The sequence below is a fragment of the Pipistrellus kuhlii genome, unplaced genomic scaffold (assembly GCF_014108245.1).
Source record: "Pipistrellus kuhlii isolate mPipKuh1 unplaced genomic scaffold, mPipKuh1.p scaffold_m20_p_13, whole genome shotgun sequence".
NCBI lineage: Eukaryota > Metazoa > Chordata > Mammalia > Chiroptera > Vespertilionidae > Pipistrellus > Pipistrellus kuhlii.
Window position 1 is genome coordinate 13,661,705 of NW_023425438.1, and position 26,377 is coordinate 13,688,081.

The window sequence follows — 26,377 nt, forward strand, 5'->3', positions numbered from 1 at the left end:
TCAATGGGGAAAATACCACTAATACTTTTAACAATGAAGATAAATTTAAAAAATAAAAGAGGTCAAAATTGTTTTAAACAGAAAAAAAATCCCAATCTAAGGTTATAATGTTATTTTCTTCTAAATTTTAATACTTTTTTATAGTTATTTGTAGTTGATTTTTGCACTATGTATGTAAATATAAAGGTTTTCAGTAATAAAATTTCACATTATGTTGAAATTACCAATGAAATCATGGAGGGAATGATGCTGGAACTCTCAAATGCTCTTTTAAGAGGTTAGCGCTTACTCCCTTGCCCAATCCGTCCCTCCACTAGAGGATGATTCTGATTGCCAGTGACTTTCAGACCATAGCAACATTCACATAAAGGTTGCAATGTAGACTTTGGTTCCTTCACTAGTATACATGTTATTTAGTGTAATTTGATTGTCAAAAAACTAAAAGGATTTTTAGGATGTTGATAAAAAAATTTTAAATTTCTTTACACTTCATTTAAACCCTGGCAAACAGAAGCATTTCCTAATAGTGAAATAAATTTACTTCAATTCAGCCAGGGATATTATTCTAAAGTAGAATCCTTTTTATGTTCCTAACAGTCTCCTGATTGACTAAAGTAGTTAGAAGTTACAAATGAGGAATCAAAGGCAAAAATCTGCCCTTAAGTCAAGAAAATCAACATTTTTCTCAATAAAAAATAAGGCAAACAGTTCTCAATACCTCCCCATTTTATTAAGATTAATATACATAGTATTTAAAGTACCTAAACATTCACTGTAAGTTTTCAGTCATGTTTATATTCTGAATTGTCTTTCCATAATTAGGTCAATATAGGCACATTGGTAATTTATAGAAAACACTTAGCTTTAGGAATAGGAATGAGTATAATTTGCAAATGTTAAAAGATGATTCCAGATCTTAACTGAACTCTTTTCCAAATTACCACTTGTTTAGTCTTTAATGAAAACACAGCCCCAAAACAAATGCTTAAATATATCCTGTGTGAGAGTCTGGTGACTAAGAAATCCCTGAAGGAGTATAAGCCATATCACTGGAAAGCTCAGAGCACTGGCAAGGCTTAATTGCAAAGCACTTAACAGAAGGCCACAAATTGTGTTTTCCTAAGAGGAGCTAGGAACTATAGGTGTCATTTAGTAATGCATTGAAATGGCATTGCCTCTTGTTGAGTGTTGCACAAAAACTCCAGGTCGCTGCTTCTTGACCTATTATTTTGGGTAAGTTTCCACTATCATAGCATGGCCCTGTGAAGGAAGAATAAGTTCAGTTAGAGAAATGAACAATACATCCAGCCAGTACAGAGGTAGCAGAGAACAATGGGAAAAGTATAGGCATTGGAGTTTGAGGTTGGCTCTGCCATTCAAATGCTGGGTGTCTAGTATAGTCTAATTCCTACTAGATACTCCATAAGTGATTGCCATTAAAATGAGAAGCCACAGGGGTCTTTTTTCGCTGTATAAAAATAAACATGGTACAACTAGAAGCCTGGTGCACGAAATCCATGCATGGGTAGGGTCCCTAGGCCTGGTCAGCGATCAAGAACAAGCAGGGCCTTCCTTCCCTCAGCTGCTGGCTGTTGGCCAGGGCCTGCCTTCATTCTATGCTGCCCCTGGTGGTCAGTGTACATTATAGTGGGCGGTCAAACTCCTGGTGGGTCCAACTCCCGAGGGGATAATTTGCATATTAGCCCTTTTTTATATAGGATGAATGCCAACAACAGTACATTTCTAGATTAGAAAACTGAGGCTTTGAAAGATTAAGTTGCTCATCTAGTCTACAATACTGTCGGGCTGGCATGGTCCAATGGTTGAGTGTCAACCTATGAACCAGGAGGTCAGGGTTTGATTCCCAGTCATGGCATATGCCCAGGTTTTAAGCTCGATCCCCAGTGGGGGTGTGTACAGGAGGCAGCCAATCAATGGTTCTCTCTCATCTTTGATGTTTCCATCTCTCTCTTCCTCTCCCTTCCTCTCTGAAATAAGTAAAAATATATTTTTAAAAAAATAAATAAATCTATAACACTATTAAATAACAGGGCCAGGATTTGAAACCAGTTCTAGATGGATCCAAAGCCAAAAACTCTTCTCTATCCTACTCAGGTGAAGAGCCCACAAAGGTAAGAAGGTAGAAAATCCCTTCTCCAGCACTATGTATGGTGCTGTGTATTACCTCCCTAGTTACCTCCCTAGTTGAAACCATGCACAGAAACTTATAATTTCACGAGTCTAAACCCTATCTGATAATCACAGCCAATCTATTTTTTCAGACTTGAATCAAACCATTTAATAGCCTAACTACTGCTGGGCTACTTGGTTCAATCCCCATCAATATTTATTAAGAAACTATTGTGTCTAAGCTCCACTCTGTGTGGGTACAAAGCTTTGCTACATGGTGCCTGTCCTCAATTTATTACATACTATAATCCAAACCAAACCAAGTACCTTGATACAGGGACAAGGAAACAGGGATGGAAATATCTGACTAGTTGGGATTACCCTTGTTGGGCTCATGATAAGGCAGAAATTTCCTTCTCCAGCTTTATTTAAAATGCATTGGTTTCATGTTCCCCATCTTTCAGATTGCTCTAAATCAGTGGTTCTTGACTGGAGGCATTTTCTCCTTACCCTCCCCAGAGGACATTTAGCAATGTCTGGAATGTTTCTGGTTGTCCCAACTGTGTGTACCTATATGGGAAGGGGCGCGCGCGCAGTGTTGCTACTGGTATCTAGTGGGTAGAGATCATGCTAAAGATCCTACAACATATAGTATACTTCCCACAACAAAGAGTCATCTGGCCCAAAATGTTTCTACGTACTGCTAAAGCCGAAACCATGCTCTAGATTCACAATGCCAGATTCCTCCTTTGATCGAATCATGCTTCTCTCCCTCATTTGCTCTGGATGAAACAATACCGAATTTAGCCTAGTTCCTAAGTCATCTTTCTCCTTATTATACTGCAAACTTCTGCAGGGGTCCTCAAACTTTTTAAAGTGGGGGCCAGATCACGGTCCCTCAGAGAGCTGGAGGGCCGGACTATATGAACTACTAATTCCTACTGTAACACCTCGGCTGCGCTCACTGCCCAAAAAACCTGGCGGGCCGGATCAGACTCCTCTGCGGGCCACATGTGGCCCGCAGGCAGTAGTTTGAAGACGCCTGTTCTAGAGGGTCGGTTCATCCACAAAAGCATCTAGTATTGTGTTATTCACCCTCCATGTGTGAGATAAAAGGTTAGGGGACAAGTACTGAAAACCAAAGGACATAGCTGTGCACTGGCTATCTTCTTCGGGTAAGCCTGGCACAGAAAGATAAGAGGGAGGCTGGGTCCTAACCGACTATGGCTTTCTGTAAAAAAGTTACACAGATTACAAAACGCTTTTGATCATGAAGTCTAAAATGTTCCAACCTATAAATAACTGACCCTTTGATTCTTCAAAGTCTCGGAGGAAAAGCCACAAATAAAGGCTTATAAATGTAAAAAGTTTATACTTTTATATATCTAAGGCTTGTGAATAAAAAAAGTTTATACTTTTATGTATCTTATTTCTTCATCTTGATCAGCAACAGGAAGTTTCTGTAATCTGAAGGACAAGCAAATCTGTTTTGATCATGTTTAAAAAAAAATCTTACAGGCAGCCTTCTTTTTGGATTTTATTCCCAGAGTGAAATGGTATATCAGATAGGAAGTTGCCTCTGTACTATTAGTAAAGCAGGTAGGAAAAAAACGTGTAGAATAATATCATTTCCTCCAGCTAAATAGCATTGTTATCCAGAAGTAAATTAATTCTCATTAAGGTATTGTTCAGTTCTCAAGAAAGACAGTTTACCTTTGGAGAAATTTTACAGATAAGTCTCATAAAGAGAAATAACTAGATAAATAAAATTTTATTATTAAAGAAGAAAACATATCGAAGTGTGAATAATGAATGTCTGATGATGGAATGATAGGTGATCTGATTTTTTCTATATATTTTCTATATTTTCCATAATTATCATAATGAGCACATACTACTTTTATGCAAAAAAAAAAATGTAGACATTATTTTAGGGGGGGAAATAGCTTCAATTTAAATAACATCTTCTTTCCAAGGTACTGTCAAAATTAAAGCTATATCCCCTCCCAGCTTGCTTTTTTTCTGGTGACCTGTCATCAGAAATATTGTTCTAAGAATGTTTCTAAATAAACTCAATCAAACAGTCTTAGAGAGATTGTTTGGTTTTCAAGAAAAGGACTTTCTAGAAGCTCCTGTCAGACTTCTGTGACATACCTGTCCTCCAGCTGCACACGCAGCCACCAAACCAAACTGGCCTCCTTCCTTCCGTAATCTGTTGGCAGCTGCCATGACCAGCCGACAGCCAGTGGCTCCAAATGGGTGTCCCAGGGACAGGGATCCACCCCAGTTATTAAACTTCTCCAAGGGAGGTGATCCAACCTGGTCATATAAAAACAGATACAAATACAATAAAAATGAGTTTACTTAAGATAAGCATCAGGCCACGCCCTTAGTAATAAGCAGCAACAGAACTAGAGAGAAATAACTAACAAGATGCATCACAAATCATTTTACTGCAAAAGAAAAACTTTAGGTCAATTCTGAAAGACAAGGGTACATTTCTTTTTATTTTTTTGATGGGATGTCTTCATAGATTTCATCCCAATACCCCCAAATTTATGTATTTCATCTCTTTTTCATCTAACATCAGAATGGGAAGAATAAAAAACAACCTAAAATTTTGCTTTTTATTTTTTCTAAAGAATTTCTAGGAATATTTTGCAGTTAAGAAACATTATTTAATGAAACACTAAATTCTTCATAGGAGAAGCTTTCCACTTCATACTCTTACTGCCATGTAACTAAACTCCGAATATTAAAGTGCTTTGGAAATTCAAGCATATTTTTATTTAATTTTAAGCATATTTTTATTTTTATTTTTTAAAATATTTATTGTTGAAAGTATTACATATGTCCCCTTCAAGCATATTTTTAATCAGAAACTTACCTTGGCTTTTCTACCCATGTAGTTTTGTGCAAACCAATCAGAATCCATAGCTTTAAAGTTAGCCAAAATCTGACCCTAGAAGGGAAAAGAATTCAATAGGACCTTGTTATTAATGTCTCTTGAGGCTTTCTTTTACACATGAGTTATCTAACTTTAAAAGTGAGCAAATTTTAAAATCAGTTTTCTCTGAAAATTTTCTGAAGAAAAAATCTAATACTTTTGAAGGTCCTTTAAGGGAAAGCCTCAAAAGGTAGGTCTTTCTGTACCTGTGGCCCTGGATTCTCTCCCCTGGCACCTCTGCCAGCAGTGTAAGCTGGTACTGCAGAGATAAAGCTCTGCTTCATTTTACTCATATTATAAACCATGCCATGCTCTCTCCCACAATGGCCATTTTATTATTACAATTCTTTAAATGACTTACTGAGAAAGCTTCATGAAATTCAAAAGCATCAATATCCTTCAGTGTTAATCCTGCCTTTTCTAGAACTTTTGGAGTAGCATATGTTGGCCTGAAAAGAAAAAAAATAAGCAGTATGTTAAAACTTTAACTTTCAACCTATGAGCTACTTCATACTCCCCAAACTGAGTTTTACATAGGTCTGAGAATGTCTCCCCTGGCCCATGGACTCTACTGTACAAATATTAATTAAGTGCTGGGGCTATAACAGTGCACTGAATAGACATGCCTCTACCCCATGCAATTTATATTCCAGTCAGGGAAATGGATAATAAACACACAATGAAAGAGAAAGATGAACTAATATTGTGAAGAGCTAGGACAGAGTTCAAAAGGCAAAGCATAGGAAAGGGCATGGCTAGTTTGAAGGTCATAATGGAGGACAATAAGGTAGTCTTACGAGGGAGGGAGTATTCTAAAATGAGGAGGCTTTTCATAAAAGGCTCTTCTGAAGACTGCACAGCACAATATGTAGCAATATGAAAAAAAATACACACACACACACACATATATATGAAGAAATTATAGGAACAAGTGGAAAAGAATTCAAAACTATAAAGTGATATACCAACATTGCTTCTTGGCTTCTTGTTAAGATCAAGTATAAAATGCTATACCAATATGGAGGATTATTATTATTTTTTAAAATCCAACATATAGTAGGGGAGGGGAGGTTAGAGAGCAACCAAAGGACTTGCATGCATGCATATTAGCATAACGGATGGACACAGACACTGGGGCGGTGGGGGCTTGCCCGGGGTGGGAATGGCTGGGGGGGTTGGTTAACTGGGGAAAAAGGAGACATATGTAAAACTTTAGACAATAAAAAAAACACAAAAAAAACACACACACAAACCAATTATGAACTCAGTACTTAACATAGTTTAAAATCTGTGTAATAAATATGGGTAATCAAATACTTTTGATTATAGTCCAAAGATTTATACACTGCCACCTACCCAAGTAAAAGTTGATCTTTTGGATCTTGAGACACATACACAAAATCCCTAGGTAAAAAATAGAGAGGTTAGCTCCAGTAATAACATGAAGAAACCAGAGGTAATTTATTTAAATATTTACTTTACCTCAGATATGCCTTTGGCTTATAGCCCATGGCCAGAGCTTTGTCCTCTGCCATAATCAGCATTGCAGATGCACCATCAGTCTAAAATGTCAATCAGAACAATAATGTTAAATTCTTCAGCCTGTATATAGGACTTACTATATCCTTTTCTGAATCTACCAACTAATTATAGTTATATGGTGATTCTATATAATAAAACTTTTTCATTTTATCCATCATTAAATCACAATTCATTCAAAGACCCACATTACAGTGTTTGACCCAGTTTTGGAAGATGTTCAAAAAGTACCATAATTACCAAAATAGGCAAAGAAAATATGTATAAATATATACATGTTTAGAAAAATGTATTCATAATAAACTTAAACCAAAAAATTTTTGCTTTTGGTACAGAATATGAGAAATTTTATGCATAAAACAATCTCTGATTTACGTATTTATTTTTACATTTTCTGGACTGTTTCTAAGCTGCTTCCTGCCAGTAACTTTTAGGTGATATTCTTCTACTAACAGTTTCCAAAACAAGCAAACCAATAGGAGAACAAAAACAGGCAGGCTAAGAATATCAGAACCACAGTCTTCTCTCAATGAACACACCCCATATGCTTTTTCCCAACTGCTAAGTTGGGGAACATAGTAACCACTGAAAAAAGGCCTTTACCATGACTTCAAAAGAGCTAAAAAACAAAACAAAACAAAAACACCAAAATTCCAGAGAAAAAGAAACTACTCTATAGAGTTTGCAAAAATAAAAACAATTTCTACCACATTCTACCATCCATATATATAAAAGTCTAAGTGATAATTTAACAGGTAGCTATACATGCATGGACCACCAGGGGGCAGATGCTCAATGCACAGGCATGGAAACATAGAACAGACTGATGAATCTCAGAGAAAAAAGGGGAGTGGGATAGGGGGGAAGAGATTAACTTTAGATCGTATATGCATATTAGAGGCCCAGTGCACACATTCATGCACCAGTGGGGTCCCTCAGCCTGGCCTGTGGGGATGGGGCGAAACTGGCTCTGGGACTTCCCCCAAGGGGTCCTGGATTGTGAGAGGGTGCAGGCCAGGCCAAGGGACCCCACTAGTGCATGAATGCGTGTACTGGGTCTGTAGTATTGTTATATCTCTAAAGAGACTATGTAGGCAACATCAATAGGGTAGCCACAGAGTCTGGAAATATAGTTTACTATACTATATAGTTTTTGGACATTAAATTAACAATATGTTTAATGCACCACTGGGCAAAATTACAATAAATGTATTACATTAACACATTTCTAGAAACCATCTATGAAGTATTATCTCTGATGATTTGTGTTTCTGATTTTCAGTAGAGACCAGCACACTCCAGAAGTAACCAAGGGGAATCAGATCTGGCAAGAGTGTAGCCCATGCCACACGGCCCTGTCATATCCAGTTTGGTTTTGGAAATGACCACCTCACCAGCCTTTCACCACTCAGGCTTAACGGGGTGGTGCACCATACTGTTGGAACTTCCCTAGGTACTCTTCCCCTAGACCACATGTGTCAAACACAAGGCCCGCGGGCCAAATCCGTCCCGCCAGGCCTTGCAATGTGGCCCGCACCGCGCTGTCATCACTGCACTCCACTGCGTTTCCATCACAATGACAGTTTATGACTGTTCAGTAAACCATTCGGCCCGCGATTTAGGCTGGATTTTAGATTTTGGCCCCTTCTCTGATTGAGTTCGACACCCCTACCCTAGACTAAGCATGTCAAACTCACAGCCCGTAGGCCACATGTGGTCCACAACAAATATTTTTGCAGCCTAGCCAATATAACGGTATGTAAGAAACGTTTGAATAAAATTTTGTAACTTCATTTTTACAATCACCTGTTCTTTTATCTCCAGTGCCTAGCATAGGCAATCAACACTTTCTGACTGGTTAAGTGTTTGAAGAGAACAGCTTTTTGTATCAGAATGGTGGCTGGATCAGATGATTTCTAAGGCCTAAAAAATTCTGATTCCATTTTAACAATCATTTTAATGAATATCTTTTAAGCCTCTATTACTAATATAAGCAGTTAGATCTACATTCGGCTTTTCCATTGAGAGTACACAAATATAAGCCCTGGCTGGGCAACTCTGGTTGGATTATCATCCCAATGTGCCATGTTCGATCCCTGGTCAGAACATATATAGGACTCAACCGATGAATGCATAAATGGGTGGAACAACAAATTGATTGATTGGAGATGATTTCTCTCTCTCTAAAGAGAAGTTTTTAAAAGAGTTTCCTTCTACATCTTCCTGATATATTTGAGAGAGAGAGAGAGAGGGAGAGAGAGAGAGAGACAGACACACAAACATAAAAGTCACTGGCAAACACATAAAACACATATAGCACTTACCAGGAAAGAGGAGTTTGCAGCTGTCACTGTGCCATAGGGCTTGACGAACGCAGGTTTTAGTTTGGCCATCTGCTCCAGGGAGGAAGGTCGGATGCCATTATCTTTGGTAACTGTTTCTTTTCCTATAAAGACAAACTTTTTAACTCTAAGAAACTACAAGCATTAATATCTTCTCTAGAGGAAAATGCCTTAAAAAGTCACAAGAACAAATGAAATGAAATGCAAACCATACCAATTCACTAAAAAGAAAGCTTTTTTACTGGTATAGTTATCAAGATATCAAATTTTAAACTAAATTCTTCAGATGTTTGAGGGAGAAGTCTAAATAATTTAACAAAAGAGACACTATTTTCTTAAGATATTCATTCACATTTGGCTATTGTGTACAGAAATCATATGAACAAAGAATTTCAAAAATAGGTATGTACCTAAGAACTAAAATATTATCAGGAAGATGTAGAAGGAAACTCTTTTAAAAACTTCTCTTTAAAATGTTTACCTACTCTTACACATAAATTAAAACTTGAGTCCCTGCTTATGCATAGAAGGGTGAGTATTTTGGAAACAGAACCAAAATACTGAAAAGTCACTTGGGGTTTTTGGAGTTTTAAAACAATTTCAGACCCCCTTACAAGTATCTCGAAGCAGTCCCCTTTACATGGAGTTTTAGGAGCCATTCACACCACCCTGACAAGTGTAATGAAGCAGCCCCTTTACAGTGTACAGCAAGCTGGTTTACCTGGTACTTTGAAGGGCACAACATCAGAAAGGAGTCCTTCATCCTGTGCCTTCTTGGCCAGCCTATGCGAGCGCAGTGCATACTCGTCCTGTTCCAGCCGAGAAACAGCAAAGGAAGCAGCCAGTCGGTCTGCAGAGTGGCCCATGGTCTCACTGGTGGAGAACTCGGCCACTGCAGGGAGCTGGGAAAGGAGACACACAGAACCGAGTACACTGTTAACAGGTGTTATTCCACACGGGTGGTTATTTGGGAAAGTTAAAATATTTCAATCAAGACCAAGACAAAAGAAGCTCTATGTTTTCAGAGATCTCTTAAAGAGGGCTTACAAATTCAAATTTTCCAACCACTATCTTTTCCCCCCACTTTAACCAAACAGTTAACCATGCCCTGTAACTATTATAATTAGAGCATACTGAAGCCAGGCTGTCATATCTAATTCTAAATCTCTGCAGTGGGATGCTTTGGAAACACAAGACTTTATGTAAAAGTTCGCAAGTCTTACCTCAGGTGTAAGGAAATTCAATCTGAATTTGGAGATTAGCGATAGTCGTTGACCCAGAGTCTTGGCTTTATTGAGATCAAGCATCATTTTCCTCATTTTCCTTGAATGACGAATAGGGACGTCGGACATTAACTCTACACCACCTGCCACAATTACGTCAGACTGGCCAGAAGCAATCAAACCAACACCTACGGCACAAGTCAATGCAAATGAACATATTTTGCAGAAATTAACAGCCACCGGTAATTTAAGCTTCCAGATTTAAAAGTTGTATGACAGTCAACAGCATTGTAGAAAATCTGTAATTGAGGTTTTTATCTTTTCAGAAGAATTAAGATGATTTAAATATATATATATATTTGTATTGATTTTAGAGAGGAAGGGAGAGGGAGAGAAATATTGATGAAAGACATTGATCGACTGCCTCCCACACACCAGGAAATCAAGCCTGCAACCCAGGCATGTGCCCATTGATCAAATAAAAGACAAACCCAAATTACCATGTACCTTCTTTCAGAAAAACATACCTGTGGTCATGGCTTGATTGGCAGAGATGCAAGCCATGGTGACAGTGTGAGCAGGAGTCTTGTCAGAGAAGCCAGCTCCAAGGGCAGCCTTCAGAAAACAGTGAGTGAAATCATGTTACAGGGAAGTGACATTTTGAGTGTTACTTCTCTGTGTGGTGAATCAGGAAAGGGTTTGAGTTTAATATTCTACACAGTAATATTTAAAATAAAACTAAGCCCATCTCAGAAATGTTTTACTCATTTTTCATCTAGCTATTAATTGACAATCGCTCTGCAAAATTCTTGGTAGTTAATTTCCAGTATGATGTACATACCTATTGTACATCTCACCCAATTTCTTAGCAATGCTTTGCTCAGAGCCCTTAAAGATATCAATACATAATTTGATTTCAATGTATTTAAATTTTTAAATAAAACTGTTAAAAACCTATATCACATCATATGTATCATTGGGTGGGCTCTTCAAACACAAAAATAAGTTCTAAAGAACTGACTGCTCATAAACAGTTCTCACTACACCCCTGCCCACTTTACACTGGTCTCCACTCACTGTCAGCCAGTTCCACTCACTGACTGATACTTCAGATGGCACTCTATAGATTCAATGCAAAGTCAAATGGAAAAACTTGCCAAATATGCAGGAGTTCAAGTCGATTAAAGGAACTTTGAAAAACTGCCTTAGCCACAGTGAGCCTCTGACAAATAAGGGTAGATCAGTTAATAACTGGAAAAGAGAAAACTGGCCAGGATGATGATACAACAGGTGCTTGAAAAGCAATTTGAGGGACTTTTAGAAAAACTGAGACCTTCTGTGAATTTTGAAAAAATGGCCTCTGTTATGATGGCATAGTAAAGTTAAACATGAAATGGACACATCTATTATTTTAGAAAGGAGAGAGATATTATTAAGGATACTGGGCTGCCAATAAACCAATCAATGCCATATTCCACTTTTTTGTAAAGAATTAATGCATACATACAATAAAATACTTATTTTTATAATTAAAGTTTCATTATAAAAATGGCACTCTCAACTCCCTTCTTCCCCTTTCTTCCTACCACCATTTACTATAAAATTCTCATTTCCATTCAGGAAATTCATTTTTAGTGATCTTTTTCTGAAACTATTTTATGATCATCAGAATCCAAGCTCTCCTATAATTTGGTAAAATAAACATGTTTTCAAAGTCTAGATTAAAGAAGTTCAATGTTACCTTCGTTTATATTTACACTATCTGAACAGTATTTACCATAATCTATCGAAATATAAATATGCTACAGTAGTATACATGCAACATGATCTTATTCTGGTCTTCCCAGCTAGGCCTGATACTAAGTGCCCAACCTACTTTGCTGGAAACTACTTGCCAACTGCACGTAAACTTCTCCATGTAAACCAATCCCAAATGAAGAGAGGCAGCCCTTCAGGAGCAGGGGAGAACGCCCTAGTGGGGCAAGTGTAAAGGGCACTCAGGTCATAACAGCCATGCTCACGAGGACCTTTCTAGCATGTGCAATACCCTTGGCCCCAGCTGCCTCTCCGGACTGAAGGAGCTGTAAATAGAAGTGGTTGCTGGTGAGCCTTGTCCACATGCTCCTTCTATTTAAAGTTTAAATAGCTCTGACAGCAAGCTTAGGCTCTAGAAGAGTACACGAAGGAGGAAGGGGAAGGGTGCTTCCTAGTTAAGTTGGAGAGCTTCAGTCAAGTCAGGCTCATGTGAACCCAGCACAGAGCTTTTTAGGATTTCATATTAATTTTGTTAATACAGACAACAGGTTCTAAAGAAACCCTCCAGCTTGAAGTTATGTTGGCTGTTAGGTTACATATCTGTAACCTAACCTTACATATCTGTTAGGTTACATGTCTTATCTCAGTCTTTCCCTGCAGCCATGGCAAAGGTTACAGTTTTAATATTTATTTTTTAAGTGCTCTTATAGAAGTCACCTCGTTTTTTGTCAGGATATACAAGATGAAATGTATTATGAACAGCTTGATGTACTAATGAAATTATCATACTCAATACATTTAAAAATGTGAAGGCTGGGAAAAACATAAAAACCAGAGGAGGGGGACAAAACAACAACCTCTTAACCTCTTCCTGTTCTTACTTCTTTCTTGACAACCAACAGTTGATTTTTGTGGGCTGCAGTAACGCCAGGCCCTCCATAGTTACAGCTTTACTGACAGGTGAAAAGGCGAGGCAGAACAAATACTGCAGTCCTGCCCATTTCCCCTTCTCTGGCTGACAGTGATGAAGTGACTGGCCTTACAACTATACTGAACACAACAGGATAGCAGGCAGAGCTTAGAAGTAAAGAAAATGGTTAGCACACTGAAACATGCTTTGGAATCACCCAAATGAACACTGTCAAATTAGGGAGCTCAAAGACCTGTTAGACATGTCACACAAATTCCAGTCTCTGGGTTACTCAATAAGCATGGAGTCATGCCAACTAGGGTAAAAGCAAATGCCTGTGAAATAGTGTTTTTTTTTTTAAACACTCCTACGTATCATCTAGTCAATGGAAAAAAGAATGAATAAGCAAGGCTACCTCTAACAAAAACCATGCTATCAGATAAGTTATTTGCAAAATGTTAAAATTTTAAGTTAATTAGAAGCCATGCTCTAACATTATTAAAACTCACATCAGCCACATCTGCCATAATATATATTCCCAAACCAGCGCAAATGATTTGATTTTTGTATAATATAAATATATACTAGTAGACTACAGTGTACTCATTTGACTTATACAATAACTAGAGGCCCGATGCATGAGATTCATGCAAGGGGCTCGGCCCTCGCAACCGCGGTGGCTGCCCTCAGCTTTGCAGCCGCAGCGGCAGCCCAGGCTTCATCCAGAAGGTCATTCAACTGTCTGGCCTAATTAGCATATTATGCTATTATTATTATAGATTCTTTTAAATATTTAATAACATTTATTTTTCAAGTTATAAAATCACATTATAAGTCAAATATAACTTTACTTAATGGACTTTAGTAGCTTTTCAAGAGTAAATTTTATTGGTTGAAATACAAATTGACTCTCATATCAATCTCTTTAAACAACATAAAGTTTGTTTTACTCACCTCTCTAGCCACATTGCTTGTTTTCACTTCCTGTATAACTGTGCCAAAGATGATATAATCAACAACTTCCTTTGGGACATTGGTCTTAATCAATAAACTCCTGAGAGCAAAATCAGTCCAAAGCAAAGAAATAGTTAACACATCAAGGTAGTGTGATAGATCATTTAAAACATTGCACTTTTTTCAAAAGATTAACTTGAATTTAAAAGGGCAGAAATTGTATCTTTTCCTTAATTTTACAAGCATGTGGCTGGCACCTTATCAAAGAAGAAATGAATGAAAGGGTGATTTAAAAAGTCAACTGGCAATGAAACGTTATACTAAGAGAATGAAAAATAACATGGAGTAAAATAAAACAGATAGCAATGTTGGGAGCAAAGTTTTCAGTCAAAAAAGACAAATATAAAATAAAAAAGAAGTAAAATCCAGGTATATTAAATTTAAATATCAATATAAATACAGGATTTAAATAATATATAATACATACAGTTCTTTCAATTTTATTGTGTATTTGACATTTTTTAAAATAAAAAGTTGAGGAAAAGCTTACAAATTCCAGCCTGGGACCATAATAGAAATAGAAAAATAAGCTGGAAAAGACCATTTTTATTTTTGGTACGTTGAGCCTGAGGTAGCAAAGAAAGGTCAAATTTAAAGATGTGTGAATCCTCTAAATAAAATAATAAAGATTAAAGAGATGAGATATTTAAGAAAAACATGTATGCAGAGACATGCAAAGCTCTAAGGACTGAAATTTGCAAAACACTTTAAAAGACAGGGAAGAATTCTAGATTTAAAAAAAAAAATAGAGAAGAATCTGTCAGGAGATGGAAAGGAAATCAAAGACATAATATTAAGACGTCAAAAAAAGACATTTTCAAGTGGTAGTGTTAAATGCTATCCTATATAATAAGAGAGGAATATGCTGATTATCCATTATGCTGTGAGGTGTAACCACCTTGTAATGACTGGATCTGCAGGAGGGTGGGGCAGCAAACTATAAGTGGGCGGCAGAGAGCCACAGGAGGAGGCAGGGCAGCAAGTACTAAGCGAGAGGCGGAGATCTACAGGAGGGGGCAGGGCAAAAAGCTATGGGGGGCGAAAGGGGAGGAGCCAGAGGAGGGCTGTAGCAATCTATTGGCGCATGGATTCATGCACAGGGCTGCTAGTAGAATATAAAGGGAGTGATGCCTCAGAAAAGTTTGGTACATTTCACAATCACAAAGTCATTAGTATTAAGAGAAGTTTCCAAAGTATAATCTACTGTAGATTAATGGGAATGAAAATGATTATTTTGAGATTAAGGAGAATAAATGGAATAGTAGGAAAAGAGAATCAACTGTTGCTCTCATTCATTCTTTTTTTTTTATTATTAATATACTTTTATTGATTTCAAAGGGGAAGAAAGAGGGAAAGATAAACATCAGTGAGAGGGAACCATTGATCAGCTGCCTCTTGCATGCCCTACACTGAGGATCAAGACATGTGCCCTGATCAAGAACTGAACCCTGAATTCCTGGTATATATGTTGATGCTCAACCATTGAGCCACACCGGCCGGGCATCTTCATTCATCTGAAAGTCTGGCAGGAAGAAAAGAATCAGAACAGATGGACCGAAAGGTCAAATGAAGGGTGGCTGGCTGAAGATACAAAGGCAAAGCATCAATGGAAAATGAATGAGATAATGCCTTACATCCATCAGTTGCTTGAATCTGTGCAGCACATATGACTAAAATCAAGAATAAATGAATCTTCTAAGAGCTAATAAGTGTTTTCTATTATGACCACATGAAAGTCAATAGATCCTAGATAAGGAAATTTTCTTAAATGTGCTATTTCAAGTGTGAAAACTGGAAAAAGGTGCTTTAATGAAACTGCATTTACTTACGAAAGTGCTGCTCTAGCCAAATCATGTGGCATCAGGTCTTTATATCTGGGGAAAGACAATAAATAATTTAAACCCAAAGCCTAGACTTTTACTGATTTATTTTTCATTTTATTTGAAATATCTAAAGAGATCTTCTAACATATGCCACTGCAGATGCATTTAACTTTATTATCTTAGGCAGTCCATCATTTCTAATGAAGAAATAGTGTGATTTTTACTACTTGTCATCATTAAATATTTGGCAAGCCTTAACTAAGACTGAGCTGGCTAAGAATCTAACAAAATTTCACCCAATATCTTATTATTCAGCATAACATGTGTTAAATACTCTTTAAATCCTATCTTTTGAGTTCTCCTTTTTAAAAATATAGTGTTGATTGATTGATTGATTGATGCCTAAAGGGACATGAAGGATACATTAAGTCATTTTAAGAAACTTTTTACTTTGAAGTAATTTGAGATTTAAAAAAAGAAAGGAAATAGGAAAGAGGTCCAGTATACCCTTTACTCCTCTTCCCCTAATATCCTAAATATATAACCATGAAGCATTTGTCAAAACTAAAAAATTAACATAGGCACAATACAATCACTAAGATACTACCTTTATCTGGATCTCACTAGCACCTTTTTACTGTTCTGTCCCAGAATCTAATCTGTGCATTTTGTTTTCATGCCTCCTTAGTCTCCTCCAATCTATGATAGTTTCTCAATCTTTCCTGCTCTTTCATGACCTTGACACTTGAAGAATTGGGTTATGGATTTAGGGAAAGAATATCACCGAGGTAATGTGCTCTTCTTATTGCTTCATATCAGGGTGTACATACTATCAATATGACATTAATGTTGATGTTAACTTGATCACTTGGCTAAAGTGGTCTTTGCCAGTTTCCGGGCTGGTCTAGTACCATTCTGGTTCTACCTTCTTGGGGTTGTGCTATATTGAGGTTTGGACCAGCCCACTGACTCCAATTCTGATAATTTCCGAGAGGCCAAAGCAGTGGATTAAAGGCCCTTCAGAATGTCCACGGTCCCACATCCTCAGTACTCAAATTTCTGAAGAGGCACAGAAATAATGTACTAATCTCAGACAGGAAAGGATATCTCTGCTAGAAGCAAGCTATCTGGACCCACACTAGGTTTTCATAGGCTAGTTCCATCTAACAATACACGAGGCTTGTTCATGAGAAAGGATGAAAAACAAATTTGCCATATTTCTTCACCAGTGGCTTGACTTATTCGGTATTAATTTCTGAAAATGTTATTTCTATATTAAGTAGTCCACTAACAACAATATTACCTACTGGGTTACATTTACAAAGACCACTTTTTAAAATACATATTTTTTAATTGACTTCAGAGAGGAAGGAAGAGGGAAGGAGAGAGAAACACTGAGGAGAGAATCACTGTTCAGCTGCCTCCTGCATGCCCCGCACTGGGGATTGAGCCAACAACCCAGGCATATGCCCTAACTGGGAATTGAACTTGGACCTCCTGGTTGACATTGGCTGACATTCAACCACAGAGCCACACTGGCTGGGCAAAGACCACTTTTAAGGAATACGTAAACTATGTGGAGTGACAGGTCTGTTAACTTGATTGTGGTAATCATTTCACAATGTATATTAAATTATCTCATTGTATACCTTTTTAAAAATCACAACCTAAATTGATACTGTTTTTATGTGTCCATAAAGATGGGGGTAGGGGTGACATACAATCATTTCATACTTACGAAGTGCCTGACAGCAAAAATGGAATGCGAACACCCTCCACCACCACGATATTTCTCACGTTGGGTTTTGCCAAGGTTTTCTTCGTACTAGTTTGAACAGCTTTAAAACAAAGTTCAAAGAACTATTAATTAACATGCATGAAGTCAGATGATTTACATTTTTAAAGATAGACATTTTAAGAAGTACATTATTCAATGTCATTCACTAAACCACGTGTGTGTGTGTGTGTGTGTGTGTGTGTGTGTATAAAGGCTAAGAAACTAACATTTTCTTATATATTTAAGGCAAATAATATAATTTTTATAATATAAATCCAAATATTTAAGGCAAATACAGAGATTATACCTAATTGTGAGAGTATTTATGCCATTAATAAATTTATTTTTATCAAGTGTTTGACAAAATATTACACTGACAGCAACCAATGTGACACATAAGCCTGTCCTTAATATTAGAAGTCAAAATAAATTATGTTATTTCTCTTTACATATCTTAATATTCTTGCTTTTCTATGCAGAAACAAAGGCCATTTGGTTGATGACTATTGTCACTCTGCAAAAACCTAAATGCTTCCTGATTATGTTTGACTCAAATTGTCTAATTATTTTCTATCATCAAAACAGTAACCTTCCTCTAATTTAATTAAAAAATAAAACATGAATATATGCTAAGGTAAAAAAAGAACAAAAGTGAACCATACTAAAATATGGAGAGTTAAACCTCTTTTTGCCCTCTTCCACCAAATTATTTCCTTCCCAGAAGTAAATACTATTAACTTGGTGTATATTATTTCAAACTTTTGTTCTTTTAATTCATATACATTTATATACTTGTATTATGTATATTTTTCTGACTTAATATAGCTTGACAATCTTTTTGTGTTGATCCAAAGCTATCTTATTCTTTTGTTGTTATACTGAAATTCACCTGCTATCATCACTTCATTATCAGAGATAGAGAAAATTTCTAAATTACTGGGAATAGAATGTTAGCAATCACCTTAACACACCCACTAGTATCATAGAGAACTATTTATGATAAATATCTACAACCAAATGGAAGGAAATAGTAGTCAAAACTAAGAGTCGCAAGAAAATGGGGTACAAAGATTCTCCTGACAGCTCTAATGGAGATGTGCTGGTAAGGGAGATGACTGAGGAGACTGTAGGAAACTCAAGCACAGATACTTAGGCCAGAATAAAAGCAATACCAATGTGAATGGAAAAAAAGGGGTCCATAAAAGAGATTTTATAAAGGAAGTTATCTTAATGACCAATCAGATATAGAAAGAAAACAGGATTGTAAACCTTAGAGACTAAGAAAACCTAGCTATTCTAGACAGAGTAAGAACTAGTTTTGAAAGAAAGATGATTTCATGTTTAAACGTGCTACCTTTAAGTGATGGAGAGACATCCAAGTGGCTATGTCCATTTGACAGGTAGCTAGAGATGCAAAACTAAAGCTTGAAGAAAAGTGAGGTGTAGATGGGACAGCTATGAGATATTTGCAGTGTAGAACGCAGAAGCAAAGCAGAGACATATTTTGAAGTGCCTGCTTACCCAGTGCCTTCTCTAAAGGGTGCTGTCCTGCTTACAGTCCCTGCCAGGGATAACCATACACACTATGTCCCTAAGTCCATAGCCAAAGATGATTAGATTCAGGATGGGTAACGGGCCCATCCACAGAGTAGTCTGCCAGTAACCCATGTCATCTACCTATAAGTGATAAGCTGTGCCAGTCAGGTTCTTTCTCTTAGGAATCTAAGCAAAAAGGCATAGAGAGAAATGCCAATTAGTTGAAGCGAAAAGGATGCCATGAGAAGAAGCAGGCTCTTTACTGCCCCATAATTGTAGCTTACAGTTTACCAGTCTGTTCAAAAGCTGATGATGGACTTTAGCAACTGCATTCAAACTAAATGAAACATTAGTCCTGTTTTTCTGTTCGCGTATTGAATAAGCAATCATAACTTAAAAACATGCTGGGGAATGTTAGACATCAGCTAAAATAAGGAGACTTGGTCGTATTGACTAAAGTAAAATTATTGTTTTTACTAAAACACAAGGAAGTAAAGTGACCAGTTCAAGGCCATACTGCCAGAAAGAGGTAGAACTGAAAGAGAGTAGAGGTCTCCTGAATTTTTCTAAGGAGCTTTTTCTATTAAGCTATCATCCAAGTAGAAATACCATACTAAAACCAAAATCAGAAGTCATAGGTTGACTCAGAACCTGGCAAGGAGAATAATAATATGAATTTGTCAGGATATTTTTTAGCATTGGATTTACCAAGGGTCTAAATGACCATGTATAATCAACCAATTTTCTTACTTCTTCATTTGATATTGACCAAACAATCTTTCTATTAACTAGTTTCCCAGTTACCACTGTTCCAGGAATGGTTCCTTTTGTATATGGGACAAGAAGATATGCACTAATAGAGAAGCCTGTCGCTAATTGCAGATTTAAAATGTTAGCTTTTAGCTCTACAACAGTCTCAAGAGTGTTAGCTAATCATCTCTAGGACGGACAGCCAGTAGATGAATAAACCGACCAGCAAGGTTCATGGACTCTCCACGACTCCACTGGCTCAAACCCTAGAAAGCAGCCTCCTGTCGACATCCTTGAGCCCAACCCTACACCATGTTATAGCATTATTGATTGGCCTTACATTATTTGAATTGAAAGGCAATGATGATAGTCATGTTGCTCATAAAAGAGGGAAATCTAGGAAATTACTTTTGGTTTTCATTAAGAATTCACAAATCTCAAAACCAATATTTAAATCAGAAATGTTTATTTACAAATTACTATACCTGGGGCAGCTCGAAGCTGGGAGGAGCAGCTCAAAGGTCTTAGAGCTGGAAGACAAAATACAATTTGTGTTTACAAAATGCAATACAATCCGGTGTCTGTGTAAGATGTTTATAAATCCACATCTAATGCTAAAAAAGAAAGAACAAATTAAACTTACAAAATCTGAGGGCCCATGTTGAACTGGGAAGGTTTTTAAAAGTGTAAGTCAAGATGGAAGTCATTTTGAAATCTGGAAAAAAAAAGGACAAAAATATATCCAAGGTTATTTGTATCTATATAAAATATCCCTAGAAGTAGAAATAATATGTTAAAATAAAGGATTGCTGGAAGGAAGGAAACTGAGTAACAAGGGGATCAGGTATAACAAAGACTTGCCATTGTATACTTCTCAATTTTGAAACATGTTTTAACCTAAAAAAAGAAAAGAATAAACTGGCAAGTTTTGCCTATGAAGGCTGTGGGAGCCAGCCTCTAAGATACCATGCCCCATAAAACAATCTCCACATTTTATAATTCAACCTTTGTACAGTCACCTCCCACACAGTGCCACAACTGGTCTGTGTACACAAAAGAATGTCAGAAGGGATGGTATGCCACTCTGAGAATAGGCTATAGGAAATGCTACAGCTTCAGTCTCGGTCACTCTCTCCGATCACTGGCTTGGGGAAGCCAGCTGGCATGTCTCCCCTTGCACCAGCCCTATGAAGAGGCTCACGTGGTGAGGAACCGCTGCCTCCTGCCAACAGCCATGTGAGTGCGCTTGGAAGTGGATCCTCTAGCACAGGCAAGCTTTCAGGTGACAACAGCCTGGGCCAGCATACTGACTACAATCTCATGAGAAGCTCTACGTTAGAACAATGCAGTGAACTTGCCACCAGAAACTGTATGAGATAATACATCTTTACTGCTTTAAGCTGCTAAATTATGGAGTAATTTGTACCCCCTAATTATCCCAAGTATAATTCTATATAATAAAAGTAATATGCAAATTAACCATCACTCCATCACAAAAGATGGCAGTGCCCATAGCCACAAGATGGTGGTGCCCAGTCCTCTCTGCCCTGCCAGAGTCCCCCAGTCCTGGGGAGGAGGTGGGAGGGCCTGAGAGCGGCAGCGTGAGCAGCTTGGTGGAATGCTTGCTTTGTCACTATGGTGACGAGGCAAGCATTCCATGCTGGACTGCAGATGGGCCTCTGGGCATGGAGAACCTCTGGGGTAGCAGGTGCAGAGTGGCCAGGCCCTGCAGAGAGCTACTGGCCCACAGATTCGTGTGCAGGCAGGGCTACTAGTAGATAACATAAAAGTCTTGTTTAACTTTCCTTGGTTAGACTAAAAAGAGGATACCCTATGGCTTCAAAAAAGAAAAAATAGCCCTAGCCGGTTTGGCTCAATGTCAGCCTGGGGACTAAAGAGTCCCAGGTTCGATTCCAGTCAAGGGCATGTACCTTGGTTGCGGGCACATCCCCAGTGGGAGGGAGGTGTGCAGGAGGCAGCTGATCTCTGCTTCTCTCTCATTGATGTTTCTAACTCTCTATCCTTCCCCTTTCCTTTCTGTAAAAAATCAATAAAATATGTTTAAAAAGAAAAATGAAGCTATTAAAAAAAAAAAGAAAAATTTTTTTTTCCCCAAATATGTGACTTGGGAAGAGATGAAGGAATCCAAGCTGTAGGCTCATCAGCTTAGGGATGGGTATTCAAGGGACTCTAGCAAGTGAGTTACGAATTGGCGCCACTGTTTCCAGAAACTACATATGATACCACATGAGTCTGATACACAAATTTCCTTAAATAAAGTTCATCATGAAATAAAATTCATAAAAATAGTTAAGAACATGTCAATAAAGAAAAAGGGGGACTTTACACTAATAGATATCAAAACTTTCTATAAAACACCAGTAATTCAACAGTGTAATTCTGGCACAGGAATAAATAAAACTAGTTAACAGAATAGGATGTAGCAAGTTCAGAAGCATACTCATGTGCATGAGAATTTAGTTTATAAAATAGGGATAACATTTCAATAAGTGGAAGATGAATTATTCAATAGATTTGTTGGGGAAATGGTTAACCATTTGGGGAAAAATTAGGTCTATAAATCACACCTTAAGTACAAATAAATTCCAGATGGACTAGTCTAAATATCTATCTATTTTAAACTACAAAAGTACTCAAAGCTATTACAGAATATTCTTTATAATCTTAGATGGGGAAAGGCTTCCAACAAATAGCATAAAATGCAGAGACCATCATAGAGAAGACTAACTACTGGATCTGATTAGATACACATTTACAATATCTACACAGCAAAAGACACTAAAAGTTAAAAGTAGAACAACAGATTCAGATAAAATATTTGTAACATGTAAAACACACAAAGGGTTAATACTCATATTCATAACGAATTTTTATAAGTTATAAGATAAACACTCTATAATGAAATCTCTGATTTTTCACCCCAATATCCATTTACCCCATTATACTAGTATAGTTGCCATATGTGGTTTACATGGGATTGAATCCAGCCCAACTCCTGGGTTTATTTTTATTTTTTTTCTAAAAAATATATTTTATTGATTTTGTACAGAGAGGAAGGGAGAAAGATAGAGAGTTAGAAACATCGATGAGAGAGAGTCATCGATCAGCTGCCTCTTGCACACCCCCTACTGGGGATGTGCCCGAAACCAAGGTACATGCCCTTGACCGGAATTGAACCCGGGACCTTTAAGTTCCCAAGCCGATGCTCTATCCATTGAGCCAAACCGGTTTCGGCCCAACTCCTGGGTTTAAACCAATCAGAATAACTTAATTATCTTTGCCAAGGTCAATGGTTCAGATTATGAAGGTCTAAAACAATCCTGCATGTTCTGTATCTCTCCCTGTCCCTTGCTCTCTGAAATCAATACAAATTTTAAAAATATGTTAAGGCAACCCTGCATGTATTGCCTTGATCACCGGTATTGATTTGGGAATAGTTAACCCGACATTCAAATTTTCCGCCTGGAATTCTGGAACACAAATCTTTCCTTCTGAGGCATCCAGCTATAGCAGTAAGAAAACACACACACACACAAAAAAGCTATTCTATAATATGAAATACTGTGCAGCAGTTTGGAAAGAAAATTGAAACATAATGATATACATGTATGTACTGACATGGAAATATATCCACAATATATATTAAATGAAAAAGCAAGCTGCAAAATAAGACTTGATATGACACAGAAAGAGAGAGAAAAGAAAGCCCATAAAGCTAATCTAGCCTGACAGGCGTGGCTCCTATGCACCAGGAGATCACGGTTTGGTTTGCAGCCAGGGCACAGACCCAGTTTGCAGTCGGTGGGCTCGATCCCCCAGTGTGGGACATGCAGGAGGCAGCAGATCAATGATTCTCTCATCACTGATGTTTCTACCTGTCTCTGAAATCAATAAAAATGTATTTTTTAAAAAAAAGCTGAGTCTATACATGGAAGGGATAGAGGCTTTCATTTTTATATCCTCCTACCTTCTTAAATTTTTTAATAATAATTTTATTTTTATGCACCATATAATTTTTATTTAAAATTTATGTATATGAATATTTATATAGATATGTAAAACTATAAAAATGTTCAAAAATGCATATCAAAATGTTACTGTTATCTGAGTGTTATATAAGTGCATTTTTCTTTAGACTTCTCTGTAGTTTCTGAAAAAAATTACATACGATATATATTCCATCAATAATTAATAAATAAGGAGATATTTGAAAAGAAAGAGGGACTAAGCAAACTACTCTATGGGAGGACTGACTCTTACTGTCAGTTGCCCTCAGGGTTAGGAAGTAAACATTTTGACCTAAGGATAAAGTAGGCTCTACTGACTGTGGAACTATGGAAAGATGCAGGGACCTGGGAACGAGGGAAAGGGGCCTGGCAAGTAATGAAAACAAGATAAATTGGCTCCAACAGCTCACGATTACAGTATCATTAAGACACAATGTCCCTGGCCTACGGGGCTCAATTGGTTGAGCGTCCTTCCATACACCAAAAGGTCACCAGTTCAATTCCCAGTCAAGGCACAGGCCCTGGTTTGGGGCTTGATCCCCAAGAGTGCAGGTGGCAGCAGATGGATGTTTCTCTCTCCCTCTTCCTTTCTCTCTCTCTCTCAAATCAATAAAAGTATATTTAATAATAATAATAATAATAATAATAAATGACACACTGTAATGCCCTGACCTTAAGCAAGTTACTTAACCTTGCCTCTGTTTTAGAATTAAGATACAGAGCCCTAGGCGGTTTGGCTCAGTGGAGCCCATGGAGGAGGCAACTCTCTGTCTCTCTCCCCTCTTTCTAGAAATCAAAGGGAAAATATCCTCAGATGAGTAACAAAAACAAAACAAAACCAAAAAAAATCAGTAAAATGAATCTAAAGATGCAGGTAATTCCAGTACTTACCTCAGAGGATTGTTGAGGAATAACTAAGTTAATGTATATAAAGCACTTAGAACAGTACCTGGCACACAGAGTAAGGGGCATCCATGTATTTGCTACTAAAACCAGTGGGTGGTGTAGTTCCCCTCTAAGTACACCATAGTGAGAAACATAACATTTCTGCCTTACTATTTTGTTGCAAATACAGGTAACAAAAAAGTCATGAGCCAAACTACAACCCACCGGCCTCTAGCTAATAATAGTTGTTACATTTTTAAAGAGATGCAGAACAAGACAAAAATATATACATAAGACAAGAGACCACCGTGGGTTTGCAAAGCTCCTCACTATTTGGCCCTTTACAGAAAGTTTGCCAGCCCTGCTGTAAGCAAAAGGTGCTACAAAAATCTGAGTGGGAGGTCTTTGGAGGTCATCAAGAATCCTTTCTGAAAATTACACGATCCTGGTCGTCGGGTTGCTGCTTCAAGGGCTCAGAGGGGTGGAGGACCGTCTGACCTGAGGTTTTTTTTTTTTTTTTTTTTTTTTTTTGAGTATTTAGTACTTTTTCATTCCTTTTTAAAAATTTCTTTATTGCTTATGATGACATAATCAATTATAGGACCTGAGCTTTAAACAAAAACATCTCTTCTTTCTTTCCACGCTCATTTCAGTCTCAACTTCCTTGCCCTTTCCCCCTGCTCCTTCTTGCTACCTTTGTGAGCTTCAGATGATGATTTACGTCTTAATCCTGGCTCTGCCGCCTACCAAAAAATTTACATAAACTCTGAGCCTCTCAAACTTTATCTAAAAAGTGCAAATAACAATTTGGGGATTGTGAGGATTAAATGAGACATCGTGACATGTCTAGAGGACCTTCCGTGTTACTAGCTTTGAGAACAATTAAGAATCAGCTACTTTGAAGGACTTAAGCCCATCTTTCAACGCAGAGCTAGCTCTTGGGCTAGAAGTGAGTCAAACATAAGCTCGAATTCCCGTTTCTACCACCTGCGGCCGCGAGCAAAAATTACTCAGGGTGTGATTCATGGGCTCGCTTTCTCACCGACAAAAGCGAAGGGGATGAATGACGAGATACATGGCCAGGTACCTTCTGGGGTTAGAAAATCACCCGAAACACTGGATTTCCGAGGGGGATGGAGGAATGTCTCCTTCCACACTCGAGCCCCGAAGCTCAAAGGACAGAGTCTCGCCCATGGGAGCAGGATGCGGGGTAAAACCGTGGGCCCGTGGTGGCTCCTGGCAAAGGAGGTGAAACCGTAACAAATAGTGCAACATAGCCCAGCACACACACACACACACACACACACACACACACACACACACACACACACGAACAGTTCGTCCACGCGCGGTGACAAATTAACCAGCCCGGTTACTGCACTAATTGCTTTCGTGTAGGAGACCTTGTCCGCGAGCTTCCTTCCGCTGGCTGGGCTCCACTCCCCCGGGGAGCGGGGCAGCCGCAGGCACCGGCGCGGCGGGTGGGAAAGAAATGCGGGTCTTCCAGGGGGGGAAAGGCCGGGGCCAAGAGCCCAGCGCGCCCGCCGCCTCACCTGCGTTCGCGTCCGCTCAGGATCCCGCAGTTGGCAAAGGTTCGCTCCTTAATGACAGAAAGCGGACGGGCCGAGGGGCGGGTCCAGCTTGGGAAGGACCCCTCCCGTCCGCCGGCCGTTCCGCGGGCTTCGCTGGCCTCGCGGCTGCCCGCTGTCCGCCTGACT

At 38.1% G+C, this 26,377-nt stretch overlaps 1 protein-coding gene across 4 annotated transcripts; it reads right to left on the reverse strand.

The window, feature by feature from the left end:
• Positions 1-712: 712 nt before the first annotated feature.
• HADHB (hydroxyacyl-CoA dehydrogenase trifunctional multienzyme complex subunit beta) lies at positions 713-26,371 on the reverse strand. 4 transcript variants are annotated; one of them, XM_036435009.2, is made up of 16 exons: positions 26,213-26,370; positions 20,390-20,461; positions 20,232-20,276; positions 17,422-17,521; positions 15,690-15,734; positions 13,801-13,900; positions 10,709-10,796; positions 10,182-10,369; positions 9,680-9,860; positions 8,941-9,062; positions 6,560-6,639; positions 6,434-6,481; positions 5,439-5,526; positions 5,018-5,092; positions 4,285-4,449; positions 713-1,260 (listed from the first exon to the last, which is right to left on the reverse strand). In XM_036435009.2, the coding sequence occupies exons 2-16, from the start codon at positions 20,451-20,453 to the stop codon at positions 1,225-1,227; spliced, it is 1,425 nt and encodes a 474-aa protein (XP_036290902.1). In that variant the 5' UTR covers positions 20,454-20,461; positions 26,213-26,370; the 3' UTR covers positions 713-1,224. The 4 variants fall into 4 exon arrangements, with proteins under 4 accessions (XP_036290902.1, XP_045436573.1, XP_045436574.1 ...); XM_045580617.1 differs by lacking the exon at positions 26,213-26,370 and adding an exon at positions 24,967-24,988; XM_045580618.1 differs by lacking the exon at positions 26,213-26,370 and adding an exon at positions 23,555-23,576.
• Positions 26,372-26,377: the final 6 nt, after the last annotated feature.

What these genes read in the sequence shown, in the direction of transcription:
- HADHB (XM_036435009.2), bottom strand. Translation starts at nt 20,453, where the DNA reads ATGACTTCCATCTTGACTTACACTTTTAAAAACCTTCCCAGTTCAACA. An exon ending in AACATGGGCCCTCAGATTTT is followed by an intron (nt 20,277 to 20,389) that starts GTAAGTTTAATT and finishes TTTGTCTTCCAG; the next exon opens with CTCTAAGACCTTTGAGCTGC. An exon ending in TTGGCTAGAGCAGCACTTTC is followed by an intron (nt 13,901 to 15,689) that starts GTAAGTAAATGC and finishes TTTTGCTCTCAG; the next exon opens with GAGTTTATTGATTAAGACCA.